This window comes from Nipponia nippon, unplaced genomic scaffold (assembly GCF_047370975.1).
Source record: "Nipponia nippon isolate SJK-2023a ecotype South Korea unplaced genomic scaffold, ASM4737097v1 scaffold_13, whole genome shotgun sequence".
Taxonomy (NCBI): domain Eukaryota; kingdom Metazoa; phylum Chordata; class Aves; order Pelecaniformes; family Threskiornithidae; genus Nipponia; species Nipponia nippon.
Genome location: NW_028262324.1, coordinates 16,287,854 through 16,303,530, shown reverse-complemented (window position 1 = coordinate 16,303,530; position 15,677 = coordinate 16,287,854). Strand labels below are relative to the sequence as shown.

General features: G+C 63.6%; 1 protein-coding gene across 2 annotated transcripts; it reads right to left on the bottom strand.

Annotated features, from left to right (window-relative positions):
• Positions 1–1,113: 1,113 nt before the first annotated feature.
• On the bottom strand, positions 1,114–15,421 carry HM13 (histocompatibility minor 13). 2 transcript variants are annotated; one of them, XM_087749973.1, is made up of 13 exons: positions 15,174–15,421; positions 13,639–13,737; positions 11,676–11,758; positions 10,598–10,686; positions 9,717–9,802; positions 9,445–9,570; positions 7,440–7,497; positions 6,787–6,870; positions 6,469–6,505; positions 5,249–5,351; positions 4,586–4,671; positions 2,183–2,374; positions 1,114–1,496 (listed from the first exon to the last, which is right to left on the bottom strand). In XM_087749973.1, exons 1-12 carry the CDS (start codon positions 15,363–15,365, stop codon positions 2,224–2,226), a joined length of 1,194 nt encoding a protein of 397 aa, XP_087606099.1. In that variant the 5' UTR covers positions 15,366–15,421; the 3' UTR covers positions 1,114–1,496; positions 2,183–2,223. The 2 variants fall into 2 exon arrangements, with proteins under 2 accessions (XP_087606099.1, XP_087606100.1); XM_087749974.1 differs by lacking the exon at positions 2,183–2,374 and having other exon boundaries at positions 15,174–15,419.
• Positions 15,422–15,677: the final 256 nt, after the last annotated feature.

Sequence of the window (15,677 nt, the reverse complement as noted above, 5' to 3'; positions counted from 1 at the left end):
GCATGCGCCATCACGCCGCGGCGGCGAGCGAGGCCCCGGCTCGGGGCAGGGTGCTGCGCCCCGCGGCAGAGCCAGCATCGTTTTCCAGGGGACACTGGAGGCTGGTGAAATCACATCTGGAGTCTAGACTCGGTGACTCCGTGGGCCGGGCCTGGCGGCAGTGCTGTGCCCGGGCCCTGCTGCACACTGTTTGCTTAGCTGGAGGTATTTAATTGGAATTAAAGTGGCCCCTCTTGTTTTTGCGGACAGGGCTGTTGGAAAAGGAGCTGCAAGTCATAGAAAACATCTGTAGGAGACTGTGAAGGGTCATTAGATGGCAGAACGCGAGGCGCCACTTTTAGTGCTCGCAGCCGACGTGGGGAATAATGGTTCAATACGGCTTTTGTGGAGGGGCTGCCAAGCCGGCAAACACTTTCTATTTATTCTGGCAGTGGGCATGGCCGGAGGGATGCAGGATCCTCCGCACGCCTGCCCCGGGGGCGGGCAGGGAGGACACCGCGGTGCTGCGGGACATGCGGCAGCCGGCCCCTGCCTGCAGCCACCCCAACCCTGCTGCCTGCACCGGCCCCAGCCCCGCTGCCCATCCCAGCCCCAGGGGGTGCGGGCTGGCGCCTGGCCCCCGGCAAGGAAGGGGGACAGCCCGCGCTCTCTGCACCCCGCTCTGGGGCTGGGTTTGGGGTCACCCAGCTCTTTTCCCCCCGTGCCCGTTCCCCCAGGCCGCGGGGGCTCAGCCCCAGCTCGCTGAGCGCCCCAGCAGCCGAGGCAGAGCACGTCCCCATCCCGCCGCATTCCCACACCCCGATCCAGGGCCAGACCCCAGCTCAAACCCACCTGGGACAGGCTGGGGGTCAGCAGCCGTGGCCCTAAATCTGGGTGTTGCAGGCTGAGGCCGGCCGAGGGAAGACCGAGCACCGGAGGAGCAGGAGGGGGAAGGGGACGGTCACTTGGAAACAGCCAGACAACGGCCACGGGCCCCACAGGGAGAACAAGGCTGCCGGAGAGCCGGGACGCTGATCCCGGTGCCGGCCCGGCGGCTGAGCAGGGGCTACAACCGGAGCAGCGGCCAAGGCAAGGGCTGCCGGCACAGCCCCGGCACTGCCAGACCAGCACTCCTTCCTTCGACATGGTTTAATATGAGAGAAAGCAAATGCACAATACAAAATTTAAAAACCGGCCTGTAGTTTGCCCCCCGCCCGCCCTGTACCCCCCTAGGAGATAGAGAGGCGGGGGGGAGGCGGTGCGGCCCCGGGGGCCGGCGGGGGGTGGCTATGCGGCGTACATCGATACCCCACCTGGGTGGCTGCTCCCACACACACAACACGATGCTCTTGCACAATTGGTTCGTTGTCTGTCACTTGCAGAGGGTCTGGAAGGGCCCCAGCCCAGCAGCACCGGGCACCGCCCGCGGGCAAGGTCACTTCTCCTTCTTGGCGGCTTCTGTTGTCTCTTCCTTGGAGGCCCCCGGCACCTCCTTGGGGGTAGAGCTCTCCTCGTAGCTGGGGACAAGAGGGACAAGAGGGAGGAGTGAGTGGGGCCAGACCTTCTCTGGGGACAGAGACCTGTGCCAGGCAGTGACAGCCCAGCCCGGGGGTGCAGGCGCAGGGCCTGCCCCGCTGCAGCGGCCAGGCCGTGCCGAGAACGGAGTGGGCTCCAGCCATCAGCGCCCCAGCGTAGGAAACCCAACGGGGCAGAGCCCAGGCGGGGAGACAAGCGCTGCGACATCCCTGGACACCTCCAGGGATGGGGTGCACCCAGCCAGGGGCTGGGGCTTCCCCCGCCAAGCCCTCAGGCCAGCTCCATGCCCGCGGGTCCATCCGCCTGTCAGCACCCGCAAGCACCCTCGGATATCCTGGATCGCACCACGCTTCCCCCCACGCTGCCGCGCCGAGCGCTGGTGCCAGCAAGGCCGGTGAGGGGGGGGACCTGCAGCAAGACCGACAGCGGTGACTCCCCCAGGGACGCGCTCCTCTGGCTGCAAACCCCGCCGGCACCGTCCCCGGGGCCCTGGCAAAGGAAACCTGGGAGCGCTGCCTTCCAGCAGGACGCACGAGGGCAGAGATGCCAAATCCTCTCCCCCTTCACAGTCTCCCCTCAAAGACGGGGAGAGAAGCCGGCCCGCAGCAGCGAGGCGACAGCTACCGCCTCTGCCCGGGAGAAGGGGGGAGCCGGGACCAGCCCCTACCTGGCCAGAACGACAGACAGAAAGGGCACCGCGTGCGATTGCTACATGGCACTAGGGCTTTGCTGCCGGCGTCGGCGGGGACAGGACAGTTTCTGCTGCATGGAATCAGCAAGGCTGGCCGGCGAGCCGGACACGGTGGGGAAGTGGGTAAGTCTTGGTGTGTGTGGCAAGATTTCAGCAGAGGATTCATAGCTGCAGGAGAGAGAGGAAGCAGGAGGGGACAGGGGGAAGACGAGGACAGAAAGGAGAGGGGAGGAGAGAGAGAAAAAGCAGAAGAGTTTTGGAGCGAGACTGCTGCAAACCCACCCCCCTGCGCAGGCAGCCCGCTGTCCCCTCCGGCTGCCAGCACCCGCTAGCCCAGGCTGGGGGGGTCCTGGGGCCGTGCTGGCAGCCTCCTGCCCGTGCTCCCCTTTCCTGCGGGCCCCGGGGCAGGGCTGCAGCATGGAAGAGCGAGGGCTGGGACCCAGCGAGAAGGCAGCTCCCGCTGGCACGCGTAGAGCCAAGCGGCCGGAGCCCACGGGAGAGCAAGGCTGGGCACTGGGAAGGCAGCGGCAGAGCGGCCCAGGGGCTGTGCAGGCAGCAGACCGACGCGGCAGACCCTTTCCTGCCGCTCGAGGCCAGCACATCTGCAGCTGATGTGAGCGGCAGGATGGGCTTCCCGCTGCCGACAGCTGATAGAGGCAGAGCGAAGGTTACTGCCTGCCTAGGGAGGCTCGGCAAGGCTGGGAACCGCAAAACTGATCCCGGCATCGCCCACCTCTGCTCCATCGCCGCCCTTCCCCGGGCCTGCAGCACAGATCTGGTCGCTCCCACCCTGCCTGCAGCACTGCCTGTACTCGCCGCTGCATCAGACCCTCGCTGCCCTCTCCCATGTGCAGGCAGCTCACTGCGTGCAGGCAGCTGGCCGCCAGAGACCACCGGGGAGCTGCCAGCTCCGGGCTGCCGTCAGCATGGGGAGGAGCAGGACGCACCAAAGCTGCGCAGGGGAGCTGCACCTGGTGGGATTCCTGCGGTGGGAGCCGCTGCCCTCCAGGCACGAGTCCCGCCGCATCCCACTTCCCCTGCCTGCAACTAGAGCGACTTCAGGGGGGTCCGACCCCAGGGCCTGTCACGGTTGCAACCCCGCAGCCTCCTGCACTTGCCCTGGCAGCGCTCGGCAAACAGCAGCGGGCAGCGTTTTGCTGCTGGAGCAGCTTGGGCTAATGCTCTGTGGGGCACTAGCCCCCCGTGCCCAGCTGCCAGGCTCCCCGGGTGCCTCGCTGCCAGGTAGGCCGGACTCGCAGCTCGTCTCTCCCCGGTTTCCTGGCGCGGGAGGCGATGCTGCTGTCAGCTGGTGAGTCATGGCAGCGGGGAGAGCGGCTGCCGGATCCCAGGTGCACAGGAAGGACGATCCCAGGACACTCAGCGCCTGCAGCAGCGATCGTCAGAAGCAAACATCAAAGGACGGGCAGGTGCGGCAGGGCTGGGGAGCCGGCAGGGCTGGGGAGCCGGCCCGGCTGACAGCCCGGTGGGAACACGCATACCTGCGTCTCCCAGGGGAGGGGAAGGAGGCGAGGGCAGCCGGCTCCCCGCTGTGCCCCAGTCGGGTGCTGGTTTCCCACTGAGCAGGCGTGGGGCTTGGGCAGGCTCCCATGGGCAGGGGCACCCCCGGAGCAGGGAGGCTGCGGGGTGCACGGCCCTGCTTCGGGATGGGTGTTCCCTTCCCTCCTCTGCTTCAGCCGTCCTCAAACCAGCAACTGCACTGGGCACCACCGAGCCTTGAGCACAACCAGACAAGCACGGTGGAGAACAGCTCCGTGCGGCTCGGAGGGGACAGTCCGGGCAGGAGACCAAAGCTGCCTGCTGACAGCGAACAGGCAAATGCCTGGAGCGTGGCAGGCTGAGAGCAGGGCCGGAACACAACGGCACAGCACAGCCCCCTTCCTCTGCACCTACAGTCCCCTGGGCAGGGAGACTGCTGCAAACCAGGATACTTTGCCCAAGCGGGGAGGCTGGGATGTGCTCAAACCAGCCCTCGCAGCCAGATCCAGCTCCGTTCCTCCCCACCCACGGGCCCTGGGACACAATGACCAAGTATCTCGGCACCAGGTGTGCGGTCCCACCCTCCCCTGCCTGCCAGCACGCGGGAAGAGTTTGTCACCGGGGCATAAAGCAGGACCAGATGCTGCCTGCCTGTTGGTACCGCACCAAAGCTCCCACCCAGCTACGAGGAGGTGGCTGGAGCCAGGGCCAGCGTGTACGAACACAGACCCGCTCCCTCCACCCACGCACGTGCACACGCACAACCCAGAGCGTGCCCAGATGAACCCGTCCCTCCAGCTGTGCCCAGGCGCAGGAACATCTGCACGCTTCGTGCACTCCAGCGCCGCGGGCGAAACAGCTCCGTCCCCAGCTGACGCTCACCTGAACATTTCAGTTACTTCTCCCTTTGCCAAGGCCACAAGAAGCGGGAATCCGATGCAGGCGGGGACCAGGTACAGAAGAGCAGGCTGTCGGGAAGAAAAACAACTGTTAAACCAAACCACAAATCACCCCTCGGGAGGAGCGCGAGGCGAGCTGGCCCTGTCCCCTCTGCACTCACGGTGTCCATCACAGCGCTGCGCTGAGGGTTAACGCCCCAGAAAGTGGCTTCAAGAGCCAGGTTACAGCTGCAGCAGTGCAAAACCCTCGCCGTGAGGTCCCAGCGGGCCACGAGCACACCAAGGGCCCCTGGGCAGACCAGAGACAGCACCCACGGCGCGTGGGCTCCCAGGGCCCCTCCGCACCACGGCAGGTGGGTCTTCAGGGGCAGCTTGGTTGCAAAGAGCCACAAAACCACAGGGCAGCCCAGCTGAGGTGCTTTTGTTGGAAATGCAGGTGCCCGAACCAGCTTTGCCCCAAAGAGATCTCTGCTCCAGCCAGGCACACAAGCTTTGGGCAGGGAAAGGTACAGGCAGGCACTGGAAAAGCAAAGCCAAGAGAAGGAATGCATCTGCTTTTTCCTGGCACGATGCAGGAGCCTCGTGGCCAAGCTGGCGTGTCCCGCTTGGGACGTGCATCTGCGGGAAGCAGCACGGTGCAGCTCACCTGGGCGTGCTTGAAGATGTGCATGATGAATATGGTCAGGCCCAGCCCGAAGATGTAGGCCACAAAGCTGGTGTAGAAATACGTGTGCGTGTTCTTCTTCAAGCTGTAGGGAAAGGGAGCAGAGCCCAGTGACCTCAGGTCTGGGGTGCCAGTGGCTGAAACGGAGCTGGCCCAGCCTTCTCAGCCATCTCCCACCCAGCGCGGGGAGCTGTGCCCGGCCTGTGCTCTCGGGCCAGCGCAGATACTGCTGCCAGCACAGCCCCCGGTCCCGTGGGAGCGGTGCAGGGACCGGACGGGGTGACACCCAGGCGAGGGGCTGGGGAAGGGAAGGAGGCACGCGATCCTGCTGCTGGATGGCTGCTGGGAGGGGAGGAATCGGTGCTGGGACCCAGGGAGAGGGTCCCACCTTCTCGGGGGAGGCACGGCCGGCCCCTGGCACCCCGCTCTCAGCACGTGCTGTTTTATTGCAGGGCAGGCTGCGGGAACTGGGATTCCCAGCAGGTGCAGGCAGGACGTGGGTGGAAACACCTGGAAGAGCTGGCAGAGACCAAAGGATCTGCAACAGCAGCGGGAGCAGGACCACACCACCGCAGTCACACGAAGCGGCCCATGCCTGGCATCTCCCCAGCCGGAGACTTTCGGCGTGGAGCAACGGCTGAAAGCTACACCCCGGCGGTAGGCGCAGCCTCCCTGCGTGGGAAGGAGCTGCTTCCCCAAATGTCAGCGGCAACCCAGAGGCAGCCAGCACTGCCGGGCACCAATTTGCGTCCATGCAAGCACTTCCCAGGTGTCAGCACCCCCGGCTCTTTCCCATGCCATCACCGCTTCCCCTTGCTGCCGCAGCACTGCCCTCTCCTCCTCGGTGCCAGGGAGCCGCTGAGGCTCTGGGGGACCGTTACGTGCTGCTGCCCTGGCCCCTTCCCCTGTGCTGCCTGCCCTGCCCGCCCTGCCACGTGTACAGCAACGCCCGTGAGCTCAAACAGCTCACCCCCGGCACTCAGGACTTACCCACAAAGCCAGCCCTGCTCACGTCTGCTCTTCCAAGAGCCTCCCCTCGCACCCCCCCGTCCCAGCCACTCTCCCGGGTCCCCACGCCAAGCCCCGGAGGGGAGCGCACGACTGCGCTCCTGGCTTCCCCCTCCCCTTTTTCCTCTACGAGAGCAGCGCAAATATGCTGCAAGATCCAACCTGCCAGAGAGCCTTCCCTGCCGCCCGCTCACCTGATGTCAAACCGCAGCAGCAAGGCAATGAAGATCCCTGCAGGGAGAAGGGGACAGTGAGGGGACGGAGGTGGCAGGGAAGGCTGAGGGAGGCAGGGCAGGACCCGCAGCGGCTCCGGGTGCCGTGCCTGGGCTGACAGTGCCCTCTCGCGGCACAAGGCACCGGGACGGCACCTGGACCTGGTGGGAGACCCCCAGCCCCGGCAGGAGGCCCGCAGGGCTCCGGCACCACCAAAGGCAGAGGCAGGCACCCACTCAGCCCCCCACAGCCCCTTCGGACAGGCGATCCCGGTCACGTACCCCCTCTTCTGTCCTCACCTGGAATGACGATGTCTCCCAGACCCAGCATGGCAAAGTTGTCGGCCTCCAGCCCCTTCTCCAGCAGGTCCTGAGGGAAAACCACTGCGAGGAGTAGAGAGAGGAACAGTGAGGGGGAATTGTCTGTGCTGAGCAGACCTCAGCACCGCTGTGCCTGGTGAAAAGGGACCGGGGCAGGGCAAGACCCCTGCTCCTGCCCTCGGGCCCCTCTTCTCCTCCAGCTCCCCCCTTCTCCTTCCTGGGACGGGACACGGAGGGGTCTGGGGCCAGCCCCATGTGCAGGTTTCAGCCCCAGCTCCCAGGACCCAAACCACCGCGTGCTCCACAACAGCAGAAATTCACCCCTCCTGCTGGTTTTCTGGAGGTTTTGATTTTTTTATTTTTTTTTTTTTTTATAAGCAGGTGAAATTGCCCGCTCTGGGGGTGCAGACCAACCCAGCCAGCTCAGGGCTCTGCAAACCATCCCTCTCCAGAGACCCGGCCCGGCTCCCTGCAGCTCGGTGGCACCACGCAGCAGTTTACGGGGTCACTAGCGGGAAACCCTCCTGCACGGATCCCACCTTCTGAGCCACCTCCGGAAGGCAGAGGGTGCACGGGGCAGCGGCCGCAGAACAGACAGCCCCTCCTCCAGCCCACGGGGAAGATCTACTCACGTTTTATTGGGGCCTCGAATGATTTGGCAACTGTCACCATCACGTTGGTGCCAAAGACCTAGGGGCAAACAGAGGAGTCTGGGGTGACCACGGCTGCACCGGGACATGCGCGTGCTCAGCTACAGCCTCACCTCAGGGCCCGGAGTGGCCTCAGTGGCAGAAAATAGCCAAAGAGCTGCCGAACCACGAGTCCTGCAAGTGAGCCCAGCACCCAGGGGAGAAGCACAGGACAGCGCTCGAGGGGTGAGCACATCACAGCCGTCCTGCTTTCAGAGCAGTGCCAGGGAGACCGCTGACATCGCAGAGCTGCGGTGCTGCCCGCCGCGCGGCCTTCCCCAGCACCTACCCCTGCGCGTCCGTTCAGCTCAAATTAGTCAGCTCACTGGGAAGCCCAACCACGGGCTGTTATCTGAGGGCAGGAGCTCCCAGTGAGGGTCCCAATCAGCGCCAGGCCGCTGGCCGTGAGCTTCCAGTGGGGACTGGAGCAATTGTCAGATCAGCTGCGCTTTGCTCTGAGGTCATTTATTTGTACTGCACTATCAGCTTTAAATACCGGCATCGTTTGGGAGAGGGACTGTAAACACATAGGTCAAACAGCCTTATTTCTGTTCCTTTTTATCTCCAAGCCTCCCGTCCTGGCTATACCAGCAGCAGGCACATAAACCAGGTGCTGATTAGCACCGGGGAAGCAAGATCCTAGAACTAGGGATTAAAGAGAAACCTTAAAGCAAGGACTGGGCATCAGGTAACTCCCATAAGGTGCAGCAAGCTCTGGGCATCGCCACGGAGTGACAGGACTCCACGCTGGGACCGGGGAAAAGCATCACATGCAAATTCACCCCAAGCCTACACAGGAGGCCAGATCATTGATCCACTCAGCCGTTCTCCCTCCTCCTTGAAACCCTCCTTGGATCTCACTGTGATTAAACCCACGCTAAGATCCAAGCAACCAGTCCCTGCAGAGGGGCACAGTAGGAGTGTCCCCACTTCAGGACGGCCCTTCCGCGAGGCTCCGGCAATACACCGAGCTGCCGGGGAAGCCGAGGCAGGAGACAGCCGGCAAGCGGAGACCAGCGACGGCTGCACTCTCGCTGTCTCTGAAGCACCGGGAAGACACGCGCACCCTGAGCAGGGCGCGAGGTACCGGGTGGGCTGAGCCAGGAGGCTGGATCCTCTCCAGCTGAGAGCAGCGGAGGAAGTGGCACACAGGCTAACGAACCACAGAGCTGAGACTGTTAACGAGCCTATGAAACAGGGGCACACCGGCCAAGCACAGAATAGCACACAGTAGCCAGGCTTAAATAGGGAAGGGTTCCTCAGGCAGCTGCAGAGCTGCTGGACAGACCTCAAGGTACACAAGGCCCTCAGCCATTTGGAAACCCAGTAATTCAGAGGGTGGAGGCAGTAGGAAGGACTGGGGAATACGGACACTATGAGGAGAAAAAGGGGTCCAGGCCCATTGCAGAGATGAGGAAAACCTCAAAATGAAGATGTTAGGGCACTGCACTGGCTGAGGGAAAGAGACTGGAGGCATTCTGGTATCTGGTCCTCTGTGCAAGAGGGCAGAAGGACGCTAACGAAGCCACCAGATGCCAGAGCTGAGGCACAGCCCATACAAGCAGGATCAGCATACCCCAGAGCAGCCTCGTCCTCCAGCCCACCCAGCAGCTCTATCAGGCATGGCAAGACCTCAGTTGGGAATACTGGTCACCAGAACTGGATATGCCGCACACCCGGGTACCCCACAACAGCCCCGATGAGATCCCTGCCAGCCCTGGGCTCTCTAAGCCAGCGATTAGAAGAAAATGCATTTGCTGAGCCATGTTCTGCCACTCTCTGATCCTGTCATCATCCCCACCACACCCCTCTGGGCTGAGAAAGTGGAAATCCTGACTGCAAACGCGTGTCCAGCCAGCGTGCTGCCTCCAAAGAGGCATAACGCCACGCACATGCCTTCCGCCAACAGCTGCAACTTGCGTCCACCCCGGGGAACGCTCCCGTTTACCCAGAAGACGTCGTAGATGAAGAGGCCCCCAAGCAAGATGCAGCCAGTGCTGACGTTGTTCAAGTGCAGCAGCTCCACCCCGTTGAGGGAGAACGCCAGCCCAAAGAGATTGTTGGCAATCCAGTGCTGAGAACGACAGGAGGAGGAGATTTGGGTCCCTCTGCACGTGCCGAGCCACGGCCTCAGCCTGCAGAGGCCTTGCGTGGAAAGGGGCCCGGGTCCGATCCAGCCTGGTCCCTGGCCTCCCCGCAACAGGGCTGCGGCTCGCTTACCTTTCTCAGCAGGTACCAGACCCCCACAACACTGCTCAGGGCCAGGCATACGAGATCCTTGGTGTCAAATTCATAATTCACTATTTCTGCAATAAAACAGAGAAGTCAGATTTTGGGCAGCCCGGGCAGCTCCCCTTGCTGCGCAGGGCAGAGATGAGTGACTTTACAGCTGGGGAGCGACACAGACCACAGCGCTCACATCCCAAACGAGGGGACTGTACCCACAGAAACGGCCATGCCCAGGGCAAACACGTGCAAACTGCATGCGAGCGAGCAGCTGGCCCCGGCAAGCCCGGACCTTCTCCTTCAGCCAGACTCTGCCACATGGACAGCATCTGTGATCCTTCTGTCAATAAGGAAATTGGACTCAGGCACTGTCTAAGGCGGGGAGAGGTAAATCTTCTCCCTCTTCCCGCACCAGTTCATTCCTGGTGGTATCACTAGAAGTATTCCCGTACCAGTAAGGGCAGGATACGTATCAAAGCATCTTCTACCAGTGCAGAGATTTCGATCAGATCAGTTAAGACAGCACAAAAAAGTCAATACTGTGCTACCCAAGGAGCTTAAATAAAGGCAGTGCATTTCACAGCAGCCAGAGCTCCATTCCTGTAGCGCTCTGGGATCTGTTTCTGGGGTTTCGTTGCCAGCCAGAGGCAGCACGGAGGGAGAGCGCCAGCGGTGCAAGAAGATGCACGCGGCAGCCCCAGCTCTGCAGGGACACACGGGGCTCACGCTGGCTACGGAAGCACAGACTTGCCTCTTGCAAGTCTTTGAGAAGGTTGTTTCAGTGGGCTGAAAGTCAAAACACCAAGTGAGCAAGAAACAGAATGGTAAAGGCAGAAAACATTCAGGCCCCCAGAGAGACCGGCGAGCCGACATACCCTCCTTGCTCTCCCCAGAGCCCTGGGTGAAGAGGAGCTGGTACTGTTTGTTGGGGAAATTTGCAGGGAAGAATCTGTTCATCGTGGGGCTGAAACGAGAGGCGCAGAGAGGGGCAGTTCGACAGACACCCCGCAGGACGCGCTGCCCAGCACCTCTGCGTGACGGCGTCGCAGCACGGATGTCGGCCCACACCCCCTCCGGAGACAGGGAAACGCTGGGTTTCCCCACATCAGGGACTGGCAGGAGCCCCGGCTTCCGTCACCGAGCCCCAGACACGGGACCTTGTTCTCCCCAGAGGTCTGATCTGCCCCTGTGTGACAGCCCCCAAAATGCTCTATGCCAACAGGCACAGAGCATCACCCGCAAGAAGTCAGGACCCACCCCAGACCCCAGCGGGTTCCCTGTGGCCCCCAGCAGCCCCCTGGCACTGTACGGGTCTGGTCACCCAGAACCGGCTGTGCCACCACCGAACGGCCCTCCTGCAGAGCCGGGAGCGGGGGCGAAGCCCTTGCCACAGTGCCAGTCTAGGGAAAGCATCTGGTCCCCAGCGCCCTAGAGCTCAGGAAACAGGAAATCAGTTTTACTTTTTCAGTTACTGAAACAGCCTGAGCTTTCAACACCTCGTGCCGAGCATCGCCACGAGAGGCTGGGGCCGTTACTGTGAGCTCCAGCTGCCTGTTTCAGCCGTCCCAACAAGAGGAAGACGGGTGCCGAGGAGCTCTCCCCTCCACAGGGCAGCGAGGACTGTGCCAGCCCCCAGCGGCTCCTACGACAGCGGCCACCCCCACCTCACAGGCTCTCCCAGTGATGCTGCATGGGGTACCAGACCGCCGGGACCCCAAGACTTTGGTTCTGCTCTTGGCTGCCTCGTGAGGAAGGGTTCACAGCACGCTCTGGGCCTGCCTCCCCAGAGAGCCCTTCACACCGCTGAGGGAAAACACCCTGCGAGCTGGGACTTGGCTCTCAGCATGGCAATGGTGCCCCAGAAATCCCCCAATAACCTTGACGCCCCGCTGCCTCGCAGAGCGGGCAGCCTCGGGCACCCCCGCCCCGGTCGCACCCTTCCCTCTGCTGTACCTGATGGTGTGGGACAGGGCTAGGATCCCCAGCACAAAGAAATACATGGAAAGCAGAAGATTGATGTACTCTTGAGAGAATATCTGCAAGACAAATCCAGAGAGGGGTCAGTTACCGCAGCGTCCTCCCCATCCACAGCTGAGCGCTTCACGTTGCGATTGGCAGCTGCTGTGTCAGTGCTCCGGGGAGACGAGAAGAATAGCCGGAATAACCCAAATTCTTGCACTGCTGATGTGAAATATGTTGGGAATAGCCACGTGCTCGCAGAACAAGCACAATGGGTCTGCGAGTTGCCGCGCATCTACAAAGCGCTCGGGTCAAAAAAAAAACCTCCTGCACTGCAGAAAGGAGGACAGAGCTTCCCCCGCGCGTCCCTGCAGAGCGAGCCGGAGCAGGGAGCGAGGCACCGCGCCGCTCCCGGGGGCTGCCCCGGCAGAGGGGAGCAGCAGCACCCCCGCCTCAATAATGCAGCAGGTCGAGCGCGTCCTGCCCTAATTAACTGGGGTATTATTAGAACTCCTGTGCTCCAACGCACACGCTGCCTTACCGCCGAATCACACCCGTACGGCCCAGCGCAGGGGGACCCTGGGGTCCTCCGTGCTCCCTGGAAGGGGGATGCTGGAATACGAGAGCTCACGGCAGGTTGCAGATACTAAAAGGAAGAGCTACCGATCACACAGCGACTGCAGCGGGGCCACGCTGCGCATTCAGGACTTCTTTTCCTGGCGTCTCTGTCCCAGCCAGGAGCAAGAGGCAGAAAAGGCAGCTGAGGAGGTGGAGAAGCACCCCAAGATGTGGGCCACAGGGAAGGGGTGGGCTGCAGGGGGTCCCTTCAGCAGCCAGAGGGGCCCGGTGGCAGGGTCTGGTGGCCGCTCCATGCCCCACCATCAGGAGAGGCTCTGCAGATGCTGAGCTTTACTACCGGTGACCTGCAAGGGGAGCTGCAGCCCCGGTGAGCGCACAGGCCAAACCTCACCGCCGGGACAGCAGGGCGTGCTGCTAGGGAGGCCTGATCCTGTCGGCTGCTGCAGAGCTGACCCCTGTGGCTGCACAGGCTGTGGCATGCACTTGCCTTCCCGGTGCAGCCGCAGCACAGGCCGGTGCTCAGGCCCATGCGGCCGCTCGACCTAGGGTAGGAGCCCACAGTGTCAGTCGGCTGCTGCGTGTAACTGCGATGGGTGGAGAAGGGGCTGTAAATTGAAATATTCCCAATTTTGCACATTAAGTCTCAGCTGGGCAGCCAGGAGCACCCTTCTGCCTCGCAGGCAGCCCAGGACAGCAGGGCTGGAAGCTGCTGTGCCGACAGGACCGCTCTGCGCTTGTGGCCCCGTGGCTCGTCAGGAGCTCAGCCGCACACCAGACGTGCGTGGGCAGCCAAAGCTGCTCTAAGCCAAGACCCCTTCTCCACACAGCCGAAAGCACCTGCTGCTGGGACCTATCTGTGACTCAGGAATGGTCATCTTACTCTGCTTGTCGGCTCTGCACGTCTAAAAGACTTCACCTGAACACAGAGGGGTTCACCCATGAGCTAGCGATCCCCCAGGCCTGCAGCTGAGACGGCTCTGGAAGTGCAGCACGGAGCACAACACAGAGACAGCAGCATTTGCACATCAGCAGTCCCTGGCACCCTCTGGTTTCAGACCGCGCACCCTCAGGTCAGCCCACAGAGGCAGGTGGAGTTCAGGGGGTGAACTCACCCCTCGGCAGCTCTCCAGAACTACCCCGTGCACAAAGAGGCTCTGATTTCCCCCAAGCTGTTCCAATTCAGGTGAGAACTGACGTCCTCCTGCGTGGCGACACGGAAGAGCTCGAGCCCTGCAGCTTTACACGCTTTCTGTCCCAATACTAAGGGCTCCCAGCTAGGGTAAGCCAAAAATCGCATCAGTCCTGCTTCGGGAGCTCCTGACCAGGCGGGGAGGACGGCAGGTACCGGCTCCAGCCCCTGCCGCCGTTGCTCACTTACTTTAAAGAAGAGGTAGAGCCCCAGAAGGGTGCAACTGGCAACAATGGGAAAACGAGCAGCATCTCGGCTGGTAATGGTCTCCGGCATCTCTGAGGAGTTCTGGGGAGGGAAGGAGAGGACAGGAGCGGATCAGGCCACGCTCTGGCATCCTACCTGAGCAGGAGGTGAACAGACGCAACGAGTGGGGCTCCGTGGCGGCTTCGAGAGGGGCAGGGCACCCGCTGGCCCCTCGTCATTCCCGGAGGTGGGGCTGTGTCACAGGCAGAGCCTGAGATGGAAAAAACAAACCTTGCACTCGTCCTTCCAAGGGCTGCCACAATTTACTGCTTTTTTCCCTCTTGGAGAAGGGAAAAAAAATGCTGCCCACTGCGCTGGCGTTGTTTCTTTCTCCCCCTGCCCAGAGGGAAGCCGAGCTCCCTCGCCGCTCACGCCCGGCCGGCCCCGTCAGCCTCCCCATCTGTGCGCACCATATGTCAATCGCCCTCGGAATTACGCTGCTCTCCAATCACCTTTTTATCCCTCACCTCGCTCTGGGGACACTCCTTGCACTCAAGAGCCCCAGATTTATAAACCCCTTTCGCCTTCTCAGGCATCTTTGCACCAGCTGAATCAGCCCCTTTCCAAGCCATTTCCCACGAGAGACCTTCAGAGGAGAGGCAGAGAGCTGCCTGCTGCCCTGCCTGCTGCCTGCCCAGACATCTAATCTCGTGCAGACAAACACCTGCGGCCAGCGCCGGACAGACTGCATGCTAGCGGAAGCCCTTACGCAAAGCAACCCTGCGAAGGAACAGCAGCTTATCCCGGGCACGGCAGCTGCCCCGCAGAGCTCGGCGGCGCAGAAGCGAGTGCCCAAAGAGCCGCTGGCTCCCTGTGGCGTGAGCGAAGAGAAATCCCCCCCAGAACCACGGCCAGGCCCTGCTCGCAGACCTCGGCTGCCTGGGCTGCCACTACAAGCAGCTGAAACCCCTGATGTAAGACTTAAGGGCGGACAAGGGGCTTCAAAAAACAGTAATAACTCAGACTGCGTAAAACAGTCCCTTCCCCTGAGCTTCAGGAGCCAAGGCGGGCAGGGGAGCGCGGGCAGGGGAGCGCGGGCAGGGGAGCGCGGGCAGGGGAGCGCGGGCAGGGGAGCGCGGCAGCCCCCCGGGGAGCAGCCCCGGTGCTGCGGGGCGGAGAGGCAAAGCCACCCCGAGTCCCCCCGACACAGCCTCTCTGGTGGGGGCCACGATGCTGCGGGCCTGGAATTTATCGGGACAGCGGGGACGGGGCTGGAGAAGACCCCCGGGGAAGCCAGGTCTCTCCGCTGCCTCCACCGGGGCGCGGGGCTCTCCGCCCTTCCGTGGCGGGGCCGGGCAACGCGGGGCGGCGGGGCCATGCCGCTGCCGGGGCACCCGGGGGGACGAGGCCTGGGTCTCGCGGGAGGGGCGAGGGGCAGCCCCCGCTGCCGGCCGCGGGAGGCCTGGAGGGGGCGGCCGTCCCGGGGCAGGGGCGGGGGGGCGGGGGGAGGCCGGGCTGCCCCGGAGCCGCGGCGGTACCTTGCTCTTGGCGCAGCTGACGGAGCGCAGCGCCCCGAAGAAGATGGGCAGCAGCGCCATGAGGACGAGGCTGCCGTAGGCCAGCGCCATGCCCTCGGGGGTGGCGGGCGGGCGGGCGGCCGCGGGGGCCCCGCTCCCGGCCCCGCTCCCGGCCCCGGCGGCGCTGCCGTTGTGCGCCGCGGCCTCCTCCATGGCGGCTGCTCCCACCGCGGTCCGCTTCCGGCCCGCGCGCGCCCAGGGACACGTCCTCTTACCGACCGGAAGTGCGTCACGCGGCGACGCCGCCGGCGTTAGCCACGCCCCCTCCCCGCCAAGCCCGCGCCGCGTTGCTAGGAGACCGGCAGCCGGGGCCGGTCCCGGCCCGGGCCCGGTTCCCCCCCCCCCCCCCCCCCCCGCCCCGGTCCGGTCCGGCCTCCGCGCCGCCTTCCCCCGGCAGCTGGGAGCCCCCGAGGCTCCTCCCCGGGGCGGACCGGGAGCCCTGAGGGCAGCCCCGGGCCGCCGGGA